Source organism: Sinocyclocheilus grahami, unplaced genomic scaffold, assembly GCF_001515645.1.
Source record: "Sinocyclocheilus grahami isolate Dianchi unplaced genomic scaffold, SAMN03320097.WGS_v1.1 scaffold1096.1, whole genome shotgun sequence".
NCBI lineage: Eukaryota > Metazoa > Chordata > Actinopteri > Cypriniformes > Cyprinidae > Sinocyclocheilus > Sinocyclocheilus grahami.
Genome location: NW_015506275.1, coordinates 518,583 through 532,429, shown reverse-complemented (window position 1 = coordinate 532,429; position 13,847 = coordinate 518,583). Strand labels below are relative to the sequence as shown.

General features: G+C 39.3%; 1 protein-coding gene across 1 annotated transcript in view; it reads right to left on the bottom strand.

Moving 5' to 3' along the window:
• Window positions 1–1,516: 1,516 nt before the first annotated feature.
• LOC107566728 (CMP-N-acetylneuraminate-beta-galactosamide-alpha-2,3-sialyltransferase 2-like) overlaps window positions 1,517–13,847 on the bottom strand; it is a 20,581-nt gene continuing 8,250 nt past the window's right edge. The window contains exons 2-6 of the mRNA XM_016252255.1: window positions 12,953–13,146; window positions 12,126–12,305; window positions 11,993–12,038; window positions 11,765–11,884; window positions 1,517–1,857 (exon numbers count right to left, since the gene is read on the bottom strand). Coding sequence (XP_016107741.1) covers window positions 1,690–1,857; window positions 11,765–11,884; window positions 11,993–12,038; window positions 12,126–12,305; window positions 12,953–13,131 — 693 coding nt within the window. The 5' untranslated portion in view covers window positions 13,132–13,146 and the 3' untranslated portion in view covers window positions 1,517–1,689. The remainder of the gene's footprint in view (window positions 1,858–11,764; window positions 11,885–11,992; window positions 12,039–12,125; window positions 12,306–12,952; window positions 13,147–13,847) is intronic.

Genomic DNA, 13,847 nt, shown 5'->3' with positions numbered 1-13,847 from the left:
CCGATATGCCAATGGCTTTAAAATTATCAAAAATCGGCCGATACATATCGGTGCATCCAATTATTTTCTCCGAAAACATTATTTAAAATAAATTAGAAACCATGGAGTAAGTTTACATTTCTTTTAAATATTTTGTGGTCAGCCATAGATGTAAGGTATAGGCTACATCAAATTAATTTCTGAGTTATTTGACTGAAATTTTCTTTCGACATGAAAACATCGAGTTAAGGCAAAAGATTTGTTTCAAGTCAGTTCAACATGATGCAGTCATGTTTGAATGGGAAACCTGATATAATGGTGTTAAATTAATGGACACCTATTATGCAAAATCCACTTTTACATGGTGTTTGGACATAAATGTGTGTTGTGCTTTTTATCACTTAATTAGAAGCACCAAAAATTTAATCATGTCATGTTATAGGGAATAATGAACAAACATTTAGAAGTATTTTTTTTTAAAGGCAAAGAAGGCATATTTAAAATTAAAATAAAGCTATGTAAACTTGCAATTTTATAACACTATAATCAGGCCTAATGAAAAGTTTGACATACACTTGTGGTCTTCATCCTCACTTGAACACTTCGGCCAAATACAGGAAACACGTCATATAGCCTAAGTTATCAAGTGCAAAGACCACACGTGTGGGTATTTGGAAAAAGCATGTGTCTCTGAAGCCTTTTTTTTTTGCGCACGCCGAAGTATACTTTGGCCTTGGGATCTGTTGGTTGATGTGTGAATATTCTCAATTAAACAATATCAAAAAGAAGTTTTGTTTTGTGTTGACATGTCTTACTGGTACAGGAATTTGTGGCACAGCATTTTAAAGGGCTCATCCTTTTAATTTTTTCATTTTAACCAAACTAGCATTTGAAGATCCATCAAAACATTCCAGATGTCTTACAGATTAGTACAAGAACAGCAGGTACATAAAATATGTTTACAGTGTGTAGATACAGTAAAGCATTATAAATAAGAGTAGAACATATGGCATACGGGGGGGGGCAAAACAACAAACAAAAGGACCCTCTAAATAGTTAGGGAGTAAAGCGGTCTAAACTGACAAAATAAAAGAAAGTTAACAACAGAAATGTGCACTAACTCCCTAGCTAAGCAAAAATGGGAGAAAAAAGATTCACAGAAATAAAATGGCACCCACCTCTCTACAGCTTCCAACACACAGGGTCACATAGCAAAACAACATCGCTAATGGCCTGTTCAAAAGGCTATAATAAGCCGTAACTTTACACAAGACCAATATCTATAACACAACAAACACAGGGCAGGCAAGAGGAACAACACTCTGGAAGACAAGCTTCAATATGGCAGACATGTTGAACAACATTTGAGTTTGCAGCCTCTGCCCAGTAATGAGCTACAGGTGCGAGCGATCACCTCCCTCTCCTCCACACCTGGTTGAGCAGCAGGTAACACACTGGACAACACAGAGAGAGAGAGAGAGAGAGAGAGAGAGAGAGAAGAGAGAAGAGAGAGAGAGAGAGAGAGAAAACGCACCACAGCACACATAATCCAACATTATATAAATAACCACGGAATGTAACTTGGCCACAAAATAAAGGTGTTGACAAAATTACTTCATTGCTGCCCAAAACATATTATCACTTTCCACAAGTTAACAGGTTGTTAGGTTGTTAACACATTAAACCGAACACATCCATTCCTGGTCTTTTTTATCTATACCCTTTATATACTGAAATCTTGTTTCTCTGCTGAAGTTGATGCATTGTTTTGTTTTCAAAGTCTCCACCATGAGGGCCGCCTTTAAAGTGAGTGCGAGTTCTGTCAAAGTAATGATGCCAGGTTCCAGTACTTGAAGCCCCAAACCCAAAGACATTCACCTGTGTAAGAGACAGAGCAGTTTTGTTATTTCATGGTGTTCAAATCATACTTCTCCTAAAGGTGCATTTAGTAATTTTTCTCAATAAAAATGTTACCAAATGATACAGAACTTCATTTGTTGATCACTTCCTAAATGCTGCATGCATTTGTCATTTTGAAACATTCTAGCATCAAGACGCACACATCTCACAGAAACATGATACATTTGTTGTGGGTGGACCAAGATCATTTTGATAAGATCATCCTTATGTCATGGCCACGAGTTTAAGCATAACCATAGCATTGATTGATAGGGTTGATTATCTGCGCATGCTACTCCCGAAATTTGTTAATAAAACATCACATATTATAACATTTGTTGTTGCCAATTTGGCTACATTCCACTCCAGTTTTAGACACGCACTCGCAAACATCCCTAAGCACTTCCCCTTTAGGAAGTGCCATCTTCAGCGAGGCAAAATAAGGGACACCCATTCACGCCCAGTGACACCACCTCCAAAAAAACAAAAAACAAGGACACAAATAATCAGTGAGGAACTCATAGCTCAACAATAAACCATGAGAAAACATGCTCAAGTATGTGCACTTGCAACAGAACACATTAATATTGTTATTTTAAATTTGATTACTTATAATTATTATTAGTCTTTTTTGACAGTTGTGCAGCTGTTACCTGGATGGGATGAATTTTTATTCGTTTTTTTATTATTCATTTGCTTAAATTAGGACTACATTATTATGTAATTATTTGTCCCATTTTTTAAAATCTAATTTAGCATTTTTAAAAAACTTTTTAAAATGCCAAATTGTATATGACATGATTATTTATTATGTAAATATTTATGATTATTTTAAATGAAAAAAAAAATAGGGTCTAACATTAATTATAGTCTATTAATTCATCTGTCTAATAATGTCTAAAATGTAATAATTATGTCTACCAAGCTCTGATAACGTATGGAATATATTAACAGACAATACAAATTTTAATAAAACAATAGGCCTATACCTTTAGAAGCACAGATGTGTCAGTCACTTTAAAGGTATGGTTCACCCAAAAATGAACATTCTGTCATAATTTACCCAGGTTGTACTAAACCTGCATAAAGTTCTTTCTTTTGCTGAACACAAAAGATGCTGCTTTGAAGAATGTGGGTAACTAGCTTCTGAAAAAAATACCATCAGAATCATTGGGGACCAGAAACTGTTTGGTTACCCACATTCTTCAAAGCAGTGACGTGCACAGACTTCCGGAGGGACAGGGGCTAAGCAATGTTTCTAGGGCACAAACGCGGTCTGGGCGGGATAGAAATCGCGGTCCGGGGGCACACAGACCGGACCGAAAGGCCACTTTAGCGGCAGCGATTAAAGGGGCAGGGGCTTTTATAATAATAATAATAATAATAATGTTTCTTGAACAGCAAATCAGCATATTAGAACGATTTCTAAAGGATCATGTGACACTAATGATGCTGAAAATTCATCACAGGAATAAATTACATTACATTACGTTATTTTAAATAGCAAAAATATTTCACAATATTACTGCTCTTGCTGTACTTTGTATCAAATAAATGCAGGCTTGGTGAGCAGAAGAGACTTCTTTAATAAAAACATTAACAATTTTACTGTTCAAAAACTTTTGACTGGTAGTATATTTGTATGAAATATAGGTTTGTTAAATCTAGGGTATTTAAAGGTGACATATTATGCCCCTTTTTACAATATGTAATATAAGTCTCTGGTGTCCCCAGAATGTGTCTGTGAAGTTTCAGCTCAAAATACTCCACAGATCATTTATTATATCATTTTGAAAATGCCTATTTTGAGTGGAAGCAGAAACAAGCTGTTTTTCGGGCCTGTTTCTTTAAATGCAAAAGAGCTGCTGCTCCTCGCCCCCTTTTCCAGAATAGAGCTGAGCCATTACAGCTCGGACCTGCTAAAAACATCTGTTTTGGTTCTGATTATCATGTTTATCACGCTGAAATCATGCGTTTTAAACCATATGAGTTTAAACTTCAGATATAAGGTTTTATGAGTGCACACGGACAGAAAGCGGCTGTCACAGCATGTGAGTACTAAACTAAGTTCTCTTTCACACACAAGTTTATGTTAAAAACACACATGAGTTACAAAAACAGTTGGTAATGTCGGTGAAGGTAAACAGCTGGGAAATAAATCGCTTTATTTTAGATCTGTGTGGCAGCAGCAAATATACAGTAGCCCAAATAAATCAATAAATCCACTGCTCTCTTGTCTCCTCTGAGGCTGGGGCTGTAAATAGTGTTATGTGCTCATCTGTGCAGACAAAGACAGAACAGTTAGCATGTTTTGCTCAAACTTTCGCCATAGCATTAGAGCCGGTACACCGTTGTCACTTGTGAAATCAAAATGACGGTGCCTTGAGTGGAAGTTTACAGATTAAGGGGCGGTAATATTATAATGAAAATCAGACGCGCTCGTTTTCTCAGACGCTTGCAGAAAAAGGCTTCCCAAAACAAAGTGATTGGGTTAATCTTTTTCACGTTTCCTTGGTTGGTAGATGCACCGGGGACCTGATTATAGCACTTAAAACCTGGAAAAGTCAAATTTTCATGATATGTCACCTTTAAGTAATTTGAAGATAAATAACATTCTGTGCTACAAATTGAAATGAGGCGGTTGTTTTCAACAAGGTGGACACAGTTCTGTTCATAACAGTAGACCTGCTGGTGAAGAAGTGAAAGGTAAGAAAAAAAGGGGGAAGGGGGCAGAGATATTGGGGAAAATGAAGAAAAGGGAAAGGGAAGTAAAGGTGCAGAGAGAACCTTTAATTATTTTCCACGGCCCCAGACTAAGGATTTTGACCTTTTTATGTGATAGCTAGGGTTGGGTATCGTTTGAATTTTATCGATTCAAATTCTGATTCTGTTTATCGATTCCGATTCTTATCGATTCCTAGTTTCGATTCCAATAAGATAAAAATTTGATATACTGATGTAGTTTTCTGCATATTGGTCGACAAATATGAAAGAAGTTTCAGTTTCGGCCCGGAACAACCTTTTCTACAGTGGAAATACACGGAACGGTTCGAGAACGGACACAAACCCGTACCGCAACCTCTGTTTTCTGTGCTCACACTTGCGCTTCACGCAAACAGTTTGTACAGTGTCCCAACTTTTTTGGAATCGGGTTTGTACAAAGCCTAGCCTATAATAAATCATATTTTAGCATCCAGATACATGACGAATATGGAAACATTTGTATTCGTGCCGAATAAGAGAGGTAGGGATCAGTTTCACCTGAAAGGTGCTGTATGTAGGATTGACACCGAGCGGTTGAACTAGGTATTGCAGTCCAAATTCAAAATATTAGAGAGGGTTTTTTTCACCCGGCCCCTCCTCCTCAGACTTGATGCACACACAGGTTGCCAGATTGACGACACCAACAAGAACGAGCGCACTTGATGATGAATGAAATTAAATACGCTGTGTTTTCCGCCAACTGGCAACCTGGGGTGTCGCAATACAATTGAGTAAACTGCCAGTGGGCCGGTTTCACAAACCAAAACCGAGACCGACATTCCGCCCGGAATGCACATTTTCAAAGAAGAATAACTGACTGTAGCATTGTACTATGTTGTATTCTGAATAAAATATTGAAATTTGAAACTTCCACATCATTGCATTCTGTTTTTATTCACAATTTGTACAGTGTCCCAACTTTTTTGGAATCGGGTTTGTACAAAGCCTAGCCTATAATAAATCATATTTTAGCATCCAGATACATGACGAATATGGAAACATTTGTATTCGTGCCGAATAAGAGAGGTAGGGATCAGTTTCACCTGAAAGGTGCTGTATGTAGGATTGACACCGAGCGGTTGAACTAGGTATTGCAGTCCAAATTCAAAATATTAGAGAGGGTTTTTTTCACCCGGCCCCTCCTCCTCAGACTTGATGCACACACAGGTTGCCAGATTGACGACACCAACAAGAACGAGCGCACTTGATGATGAATGAAATTAAATACGCTGTGTTTTCCGCCAACTGGCAACCTGGGGTGTCGCAATACAATTGAGTAAACTGCCAGTGGGCCGGTTTCACAAACCAAAACCGAGACCGACATTCCGCCCGGAATGCACATTTTCAAAGAAGAATAACTGACTGTAGCATTGTATTTCAGATAAACAAGTATGTTAACTTAGTATGTTTCTTAAATATCTGCAAACATATTATGGGATTTTTATGATTTAGTAGAGTCAAAAACTTACATTCAGCACCTTTAAAGGTGACAGGTCCCCGGTTCATCTACCAATCAAGGAAACGTGAAAAAGTTTAACCCAGTAACTTTGTTTTGGGAAGCCTTTTTCTGCAAACGTCTGAGAAAACGAGCACATCTGATTTCGCTCCCTTGGTGACGTGGCAAAGGGATCTCATTTTAATATTACCGCCCCTTAATCTGTAACTTTCTACCCACAGCACCATCATTTTAATTTCGCAAGCGACAACGGTGTACCAGCTCTAATGCCATGGCGAAAGTTTGAGCAAAACATACTAAGTGTTCTGCCTTTGTCTGCACAGACGAGCACAGAACACTGTTTAGATATAAAATAAACATGCGATTTATTTCCCAGCTGTATACCTTCACAGACATAACCGACTGTTTTTGTAACTCGTGTGTGTTTTTAAACGTAAACTTGTGTGTAAATGAGAACTTAGTTTAGTACTCGCATGCTGTGTGGTGGCCGCTTTCTGTCCATGTGCTTCGGATGTGTGCGCTCAGAAAATCATATATCAGAAGTTTAAACTCGCTTATTGCTTCAATAAGCTGGTCAGCAGAAGGAAGCATGAAGTGCTCCAAAATTTCTTGGTAAACGGGTGCAGTGACTTTGGGAAATTAAGGGAAATTAAGACCCCTTGCTTATCCAAGCAGAACACTGAGTCAGGCGGAGAAGAGGATGCCAAACTATAGCTCCATGAAGCTAGAGTTTCTTGCCCTGAAATGGGCGATGGCGGAGAAATTCCAAGAATATTGGCAGGGCCATAAGTTTATTGTCTGGACAGATAATAATCCTTTGAGTCATTTAAGCACTGCTAAACTTGGAGCAACAAAATTACGGTGGGCAGCAGAGTTGGAAGCGTTTGATTATACCATCCGGTATTGACCAGGTCGGGCCAATAGAAATGCAGATTCCTTGTCAAGACAGTACTCTGCTGATGGAGTATCCCTTGTGGATTAGGTACTCCCGGGAACTGCAGTTCCAGCACGTTTGGAGCAGGCTATTGGCCAGACACCAGTCATTGCTTCAACAAGATGATCCCGTAATCGGTGCATTTATTCATTTTTGGCAACATCAGAGGAGGCCAGATCACATGGAACGGCAAGTGTTGAGTAAGTCTGTGTTGGAATTGGTGCGACAATGGGACCGTCTGGTGGAGAGTGATAAGGTCTTGTACCGCAGAACCATTCGTCCAGATGGGGGAGAGGAGGTGCTACAGATAGTATTGCTAGAATAATTGCTAAAGCAGTTACACCGGGGGCACGGTCATCAAGGTATTGAGAGGACGACTGAGCTAGTGCATTCAAGGTGTTACTGGCCTGGAATGTACAAAGCAGCTAAAAAGTGGTGTGAGGAATGTGAACGTTGCACTTTGGCTAAACCAGTGGATCCTCCTGTGAAGGCACCGATGGGACATCTGGTTGCTGCACGACCAAATAAAATTCTCGCGATCGATTTTACTCTCCTGGAGCGTTCAAGGGATGGTAAGGAGCAAGTATAAATAATGACTGATGTTTTCTCAGTTTACGCAGGCAGTTCCAACTTATGACCAGAGAGTGTCCACTGTAGCGAATGTTCTGGTGAAGGAATGGTTTTGCCGGTTTGGAGTCCCAGCCCGCATTCACTCAGAACAGGGTTGAAGATTTGAAGGGGCATTGATACAACAACTTTGCGACCTGTATGGGATACAGAAGACACACACCACACCCTACCATCCCCAAGGCAATGGCCAATGTGAAAGGTTTAACTGGACACTGCATGGCCTCCTTTGTACACTTCCCAGGTCTGCAAAAGCTGAATGGCCTAATTATTTGCCTCAATTGTTGTTCTCTTATAATACCACCATACATCAGACAACAGGTGAGTGCCCACATTTTTTTAATGTATGGCCAAGAACCTAATTTACCAGTTGATTTCCTCCTTGGGAGAGTTTTACAGCCAACAGCAGTGACAGTAATGGATTAGATGGAGGAACTTCGGAAGCGTTTGCAAGTGGCTTTTGATGGTGCTCGGGAGAGGATTCAAGCGGCACCCAGACTGAGGAAGGAGAGGCATGATCAGAAGGGTTATAGCTGCTATTTGAAAGCTGCTGTTTTGTTTGATTCATTTTTGTCATTTAAACTTAGTTTATATTTATGGTTCTGATGATTTGTATTGCTGTTTATGTTTAATTGTTTTTGCTAGCTGAGTCTAGTTTTGACAACCGTTTAGGTTTGTTAATTCAAAACTCTGTGTTGTAGGAACCAGCCTGCATGGAGTGCTTTCCTCTGGGGTCGTCCGGGTTTCCCTTTCTTCACTGCATGGCGGTGTGAGATTTACTGCACTGCACGAGTTGAGAGTTGAGAGTGTAACGCTATTTGCATTATTCACTACACCTTTTTTAAAGCTGTTGGTTAATGATTTGTATATCAGTGCATGTGTAGTGTGTGCTCTTACGTCTGGGGGTCTGTGACCCCATGGTTCGCCCCCTTCCTCCAGCAGGCTTGGTAACCCTATATTTTAAGAATGGTGTGTTATGATTTTAATAATTGGCCTAAAGCCCAGATTTTTTAAGCGTGATTCCCTCTTTTTTAATACTATATTAAAGTTGATCATCCATCTAAATAATGCCTACTGCTTATTAATAAAAGTGTTGAACTTGAAGGTCACGTCTCTGTTCTTCCTTCATTTATGGGCCATTGAACTTGTGTTGCTGTGTTCAGTTATTTCCGTGGGTACAAAACCCCAGTGGCGTAGTCGGAATTTAGTGTGATCACAGAGTAGCGCTCGGTTACATCTAGAAAAGATGATGCTCTATTGGCTGTGACTAAGCGCAGTGGGTTATATACTAATGTTACCAGATCTCTTCCTGTTTTTTTTTCTTTTTCTTTTTGAGTAAAGAAAACGCTGTACTTTATTATTATTATTATTGGCAAAGAAAATTGTTTAAAAAAAATAACGTTATTAACCAGTATTTCGTCTACCCGAACCAGTTTTGGAACAGTAATACAGAGGAACGCAGGAACAGAAACGTTACAATATCGATTCTGCTCTGAGTGAACCGATTGAATTTTTTTTTTTTTCGTTTTCAAGCCCTGCCTACATATTAGTACCTTGAGGGTACGAATTACTACTCTAAGGTACTAATATGTACCTATTATGGATAAAAAAGGTACAAAGATGTCCTTTTAAGGGTACTACTCCAGTGACAAGCTGTTGTACCCAAAAAGGTAAAATTTTGACCCTTTTTTTCAGCGTGGCCTGGATGAGTGTGCGATATAAAGCCAGTGAATAAGCCAGCTAACATGCAGCACAATCTATATCTTCCATTCAATTTAAATATATTTTGTGGGTAATATACTAATGTTACCAGATCTCTTCCTGTTTTTTTTCTTTTTCTTTTTGAGTAAAGAAAACGCTGTACTTTATTATTATTATTATTGGCAAAGAAAATTGTTTTAAAAAAATAACGTTATTAACCAGTATTTCGTCTACCCGAACCAGTTTTGGAACAGTAATACAGAGGAACGCAGGAACAGAAACGTTACAATATCGATTCTGCTCTGAGTGAACCGATTGAATTTTTTTTTTTCGTTTTCAAGCCCTGCCTACATATTAGTACCTTGAGGGTACGAATTACTACTCTAAGGTACTAATATGTACCTATTATGGATAAAAAAGGTACAAAGATGTCCTTTTAAGGGTACTACTCCAGTGACAAGCTGTTGTACCCAAAAAGGTAAAATTTTGACCCTTTTTTTCAGCGTGGCCTGGATGAGTGTGCGATATAAAGCCAGTGAATAAGCCAGCTTAGTACCTTGAGGGTACGAATTACTACTCTAAGGTACTAATATGTACCTATTATGGATAAAAAAGGTACAAAGATGTCCTTTTAAGGGTACTACTCCAGTGACAAGCTGTTGTACCCAAAAAGGTACAATTTTGACCCTTTTTTTCAGCGTGGCCTGGATGAGTGTGCGATATATAGCCAGTGAATAAGCCAGCTAACATGCAGCACAATCTATATCTTCCATTCAATTTAAATATATTTTTTATACATTTTAATCGATACATTTTAGCGTGTCCTCAATTAGCGCCATTTTTGAAGAGTGCGCATGTGCATAAATGCCTAAGGGAACCCCGGAGTATGACGTAAGAGGAAACCCGCGATGAATCAAACATCAAATAAAGCAAAATGACAGGGAACAAACATAGTAAATTAGTCATCAGGCGCCATGTTCAATGCAGCAGCATCTCAGAAATCTTGATTCAATTAATTAGCAGAAGTTATTACTCCGCCACATGCATGTGACATCATTAAAAACGGCCCTAAATTATTGAACTAATGTGGTTCAAACGATGGAGATGCGACCGTGTTCGGGAAACAGTCGTGACTGGCTAGTAAGTTTCCACAACAATGCATCGCACTATGGTGGTTAATCATAGAGTTACATCGTTGTATGGGAAACACACCCCTGTACGGGACGCAGAGTTCAGTTCCAACCCTGATCAAACACACCTGTCTGTAATTATCAAGTGATCTTTCAGATCCTAATTAGTTGGTCCAGGTATGTTTGGTAAGGGTTGGAGCTGAACTTTGCAGGAAGGTAGATCTCCAGGAACAGGATTGGGCACCCCTGGCTTAGGACGTTTCAATTGACTTATCGGTAAGCCCCTCCCCTCGAACACAGATGAGCCAATGGCAGTCGAGTATCAGTTGCACGGGGAGTGGAACTCTGACATCTTTAGGTTTCAGCGCCATAGAGAAACATTGGAAGATCCGAAGCTCGCATCGGTTTGATGGTGTTTATGCAACAAAAATGGAAAAACGATGTGCCTGGTGTACTTGTAACACTGATTCCAGGTATCCTGAGAGGATGGGCAATATAATTTATTTTATTACATTTCCTAAATCCAAACAAAACAGAGCAAAATGTCCATAAGCATTCAACACTCCCTCTGACTTGTTTGTCAGAGGGAGCAACAGTAACTAAGGGGGGCGGGGCTTACCGATAGGTCAATTCAGTCCATTCCAAGGGTTCCGCCAGTAGTGGGCACTCATGCAACGTAATCAATGACGTACATCTGAGTAAACGAGTCAGAGGGAAGTTTGCGAGTGAAGGGCAATAGGGCATAAAAAATTGACTGGAACGCAGCCTTTGTTGGATACTGACTCTGCTCTCAACCTGATTGTAATGCAAAACATGACTGGTTTGAGTGATAGCGTGCTACAGTTGGTCAGCACTATGTGGCTGTTATCTGATTGGCTTAAGCAGATGGTGGGCAGAGTCTACCTATTTGTGGATTAGTGTGCATCTTGATGCTAGAAATGTTTTAAAATCCACAAATGTGTGCAGCAATGCACAGATCCAAAGAAATGTACAGGAAACCCACAAATGAATGCCAGGCAATGTTGTGTTTGTAACATAAAACATATCTGTGGATACTTTGATGTTATTTAAAAAGAAGGCAATTGTTAAGATCAACTTTTGTATGCACATGCTAATTATTTTAGGGCCACTTTTAGGGAAATTAATAGGCAAATATTCACATTTCTGCTTTATGTGCACCCTTGGCTTTGTTTTCTAATATGTCATGTGCATTTCACAAACTTAACGTCTGTTTATATAATTAGAAGTCTAAACTGAAAATGCAAACAGTTTTACCTGATCACAGATATGCAAGGCAAATATTATTGTAATGAAGCCAGTAGATGGATATCTGCCATGTTTCAGAAGCCATTTCTCATAGACGTATTTTATGAAAGCAGGGTGGAGGACCATCACCTAAACAGAAACAAAAACATTTATGAGACATACACCACTGCTTATTTTAAGGTTTAATAATCAGTCTCGAATTTAATTTACATTCATTTAATGACATTGGATACTCACCTTGTTCTCATCTGCTTTGATTGAAGGTTTGACTCGTGTGTAGGTGCTGAGGAACAAAAAGATGGCTTACTAATTATGCAGATATATATAATTATTTCATATTTATTTCATTGTTTTTTTAAACCGTGCTCACCGTGTGATGTGTCTTGTGGTGAAGGTACTTATAAGCCATTGCATATCGCGAATCTTAAAGGGAAAAAGCACCAGATGGGTGGAGTTGTCCAAGTCCATGGCGCTTTCAGGGTACAGAATCCGGTGAGTCGTCTTTGACCCCACATCCCTCTCGTAACCTTTTGTCGGGCCTTTATTTATCCTGAGAGAACAATACAAGTAACAGGTGTTCATAGGCTATCTAAAGAACTACTGTTATAGAGAATATTTATCAGATTATTGTGTGTATTATTTTGTTCTTCTAGTAGGCCTACCTGATCACAATATCATGGAAATCTATGAGAGACCCATAATGGGATCCCAGAAGGTTTGCAGAGTTTCCCACCACAGCACAGGTTCTGCAGCGATCTGGACCGGCGTCTGAGTAGTGCTCTTCGTCAGGGAAGAGAGAAAACATCTGATCCACCACCTTCGTGTAGTTGACTCTGAACATTGATGGTTGTAGACCCTGTACAGATATTTGAAAGCTCAAGATAAGCATCAATGAAAATGGTCTTGTTAAAACTGGTTTAGTGACATCGTGTGAAGCCCATCAAGATAAGACAGTTGATTTGTATCTTCATTTTCACATGAGAATTTCAACATGACTCTATGGGGCCATTTACACGACAACGTTTTCAGCCAAAAATTGAAAACTTTTTATGCGTTTTGCCTGTTCGTTTACACGACAACGGCGTTTTGGGGACCAATACAAGTAACAGGTGTTCATAGGCTATCTAAAGAACTACTGTTATAGAGAATATTTATCAGATTATTGTGTGTATTATTTTGTTCTTCTAGTAGGCCTACCTGATCACAATATCATGGAAATCTATGAGAGACCCATAATGGGATCCCAGAAGGTTTGCAGAGTTTCCCACCACAGCACAGGTTCTGCAGCGATCTGGACCGGCGTCTGAGTAGTGCTCTTCGTCAGGGAAGAGAGAAAACATCTGATCCACCACCTTCGTGTAGTTGACTCTGAACATTGATGGTTGTAGACCCTGTACAGATATTTGAAAGCTCAAGATAAGCATCAATGAAAATGGTCTTGTTAAAACTGGTTTACATAATAGTGACATCGTGTGAAGCCCATCAAGATAAGACAGTTGATTTGTATCTTCATTTTCACATGAGAATTTCAACATGACTCTATGGGGCCATTTACACGACAACGTTTTCAGCCAAAAATGGAAAACTTTTTATGCGTTTTGCCTGTTCGTTTACACGACAACGGCGTTTTGGGGACTGAAAACGCATATTTTTGAAAATGTGTTTCAAAGTGCAAGTTTTTGATCTCTTCTTCAGCAAAGTGTGGATTTACTTCAGCAATATTACAACCAACAGCGGAGACGCATCATATACAACATATAATCATCACTTCCCTACAGGTACTGTTCTGTACTAACAAGGTGACAGCGCCAAATATTGGCCTGGCATATGTAATACAGCGTTTTTGGAAACGTTGTTGTGTATATATTAAACTTTTTTAAAACGCAAGGGAAAAACTTTTCCGTTTTTGACTACATCGTTGGTGTGTAAACATAGGGCATTCCTCACCTGATGGCATGAGTAATTTTAGTAAGCTAATTCATGATGTTTATGTGCTGTTATTAAGATGTATATGCATGGCCGTTTCTAGGCATAGGCGAGCTAGGCGGTCGCCTAGGGTGCCACCAGCTGAAGGGGCGCCAATGAGCGCACG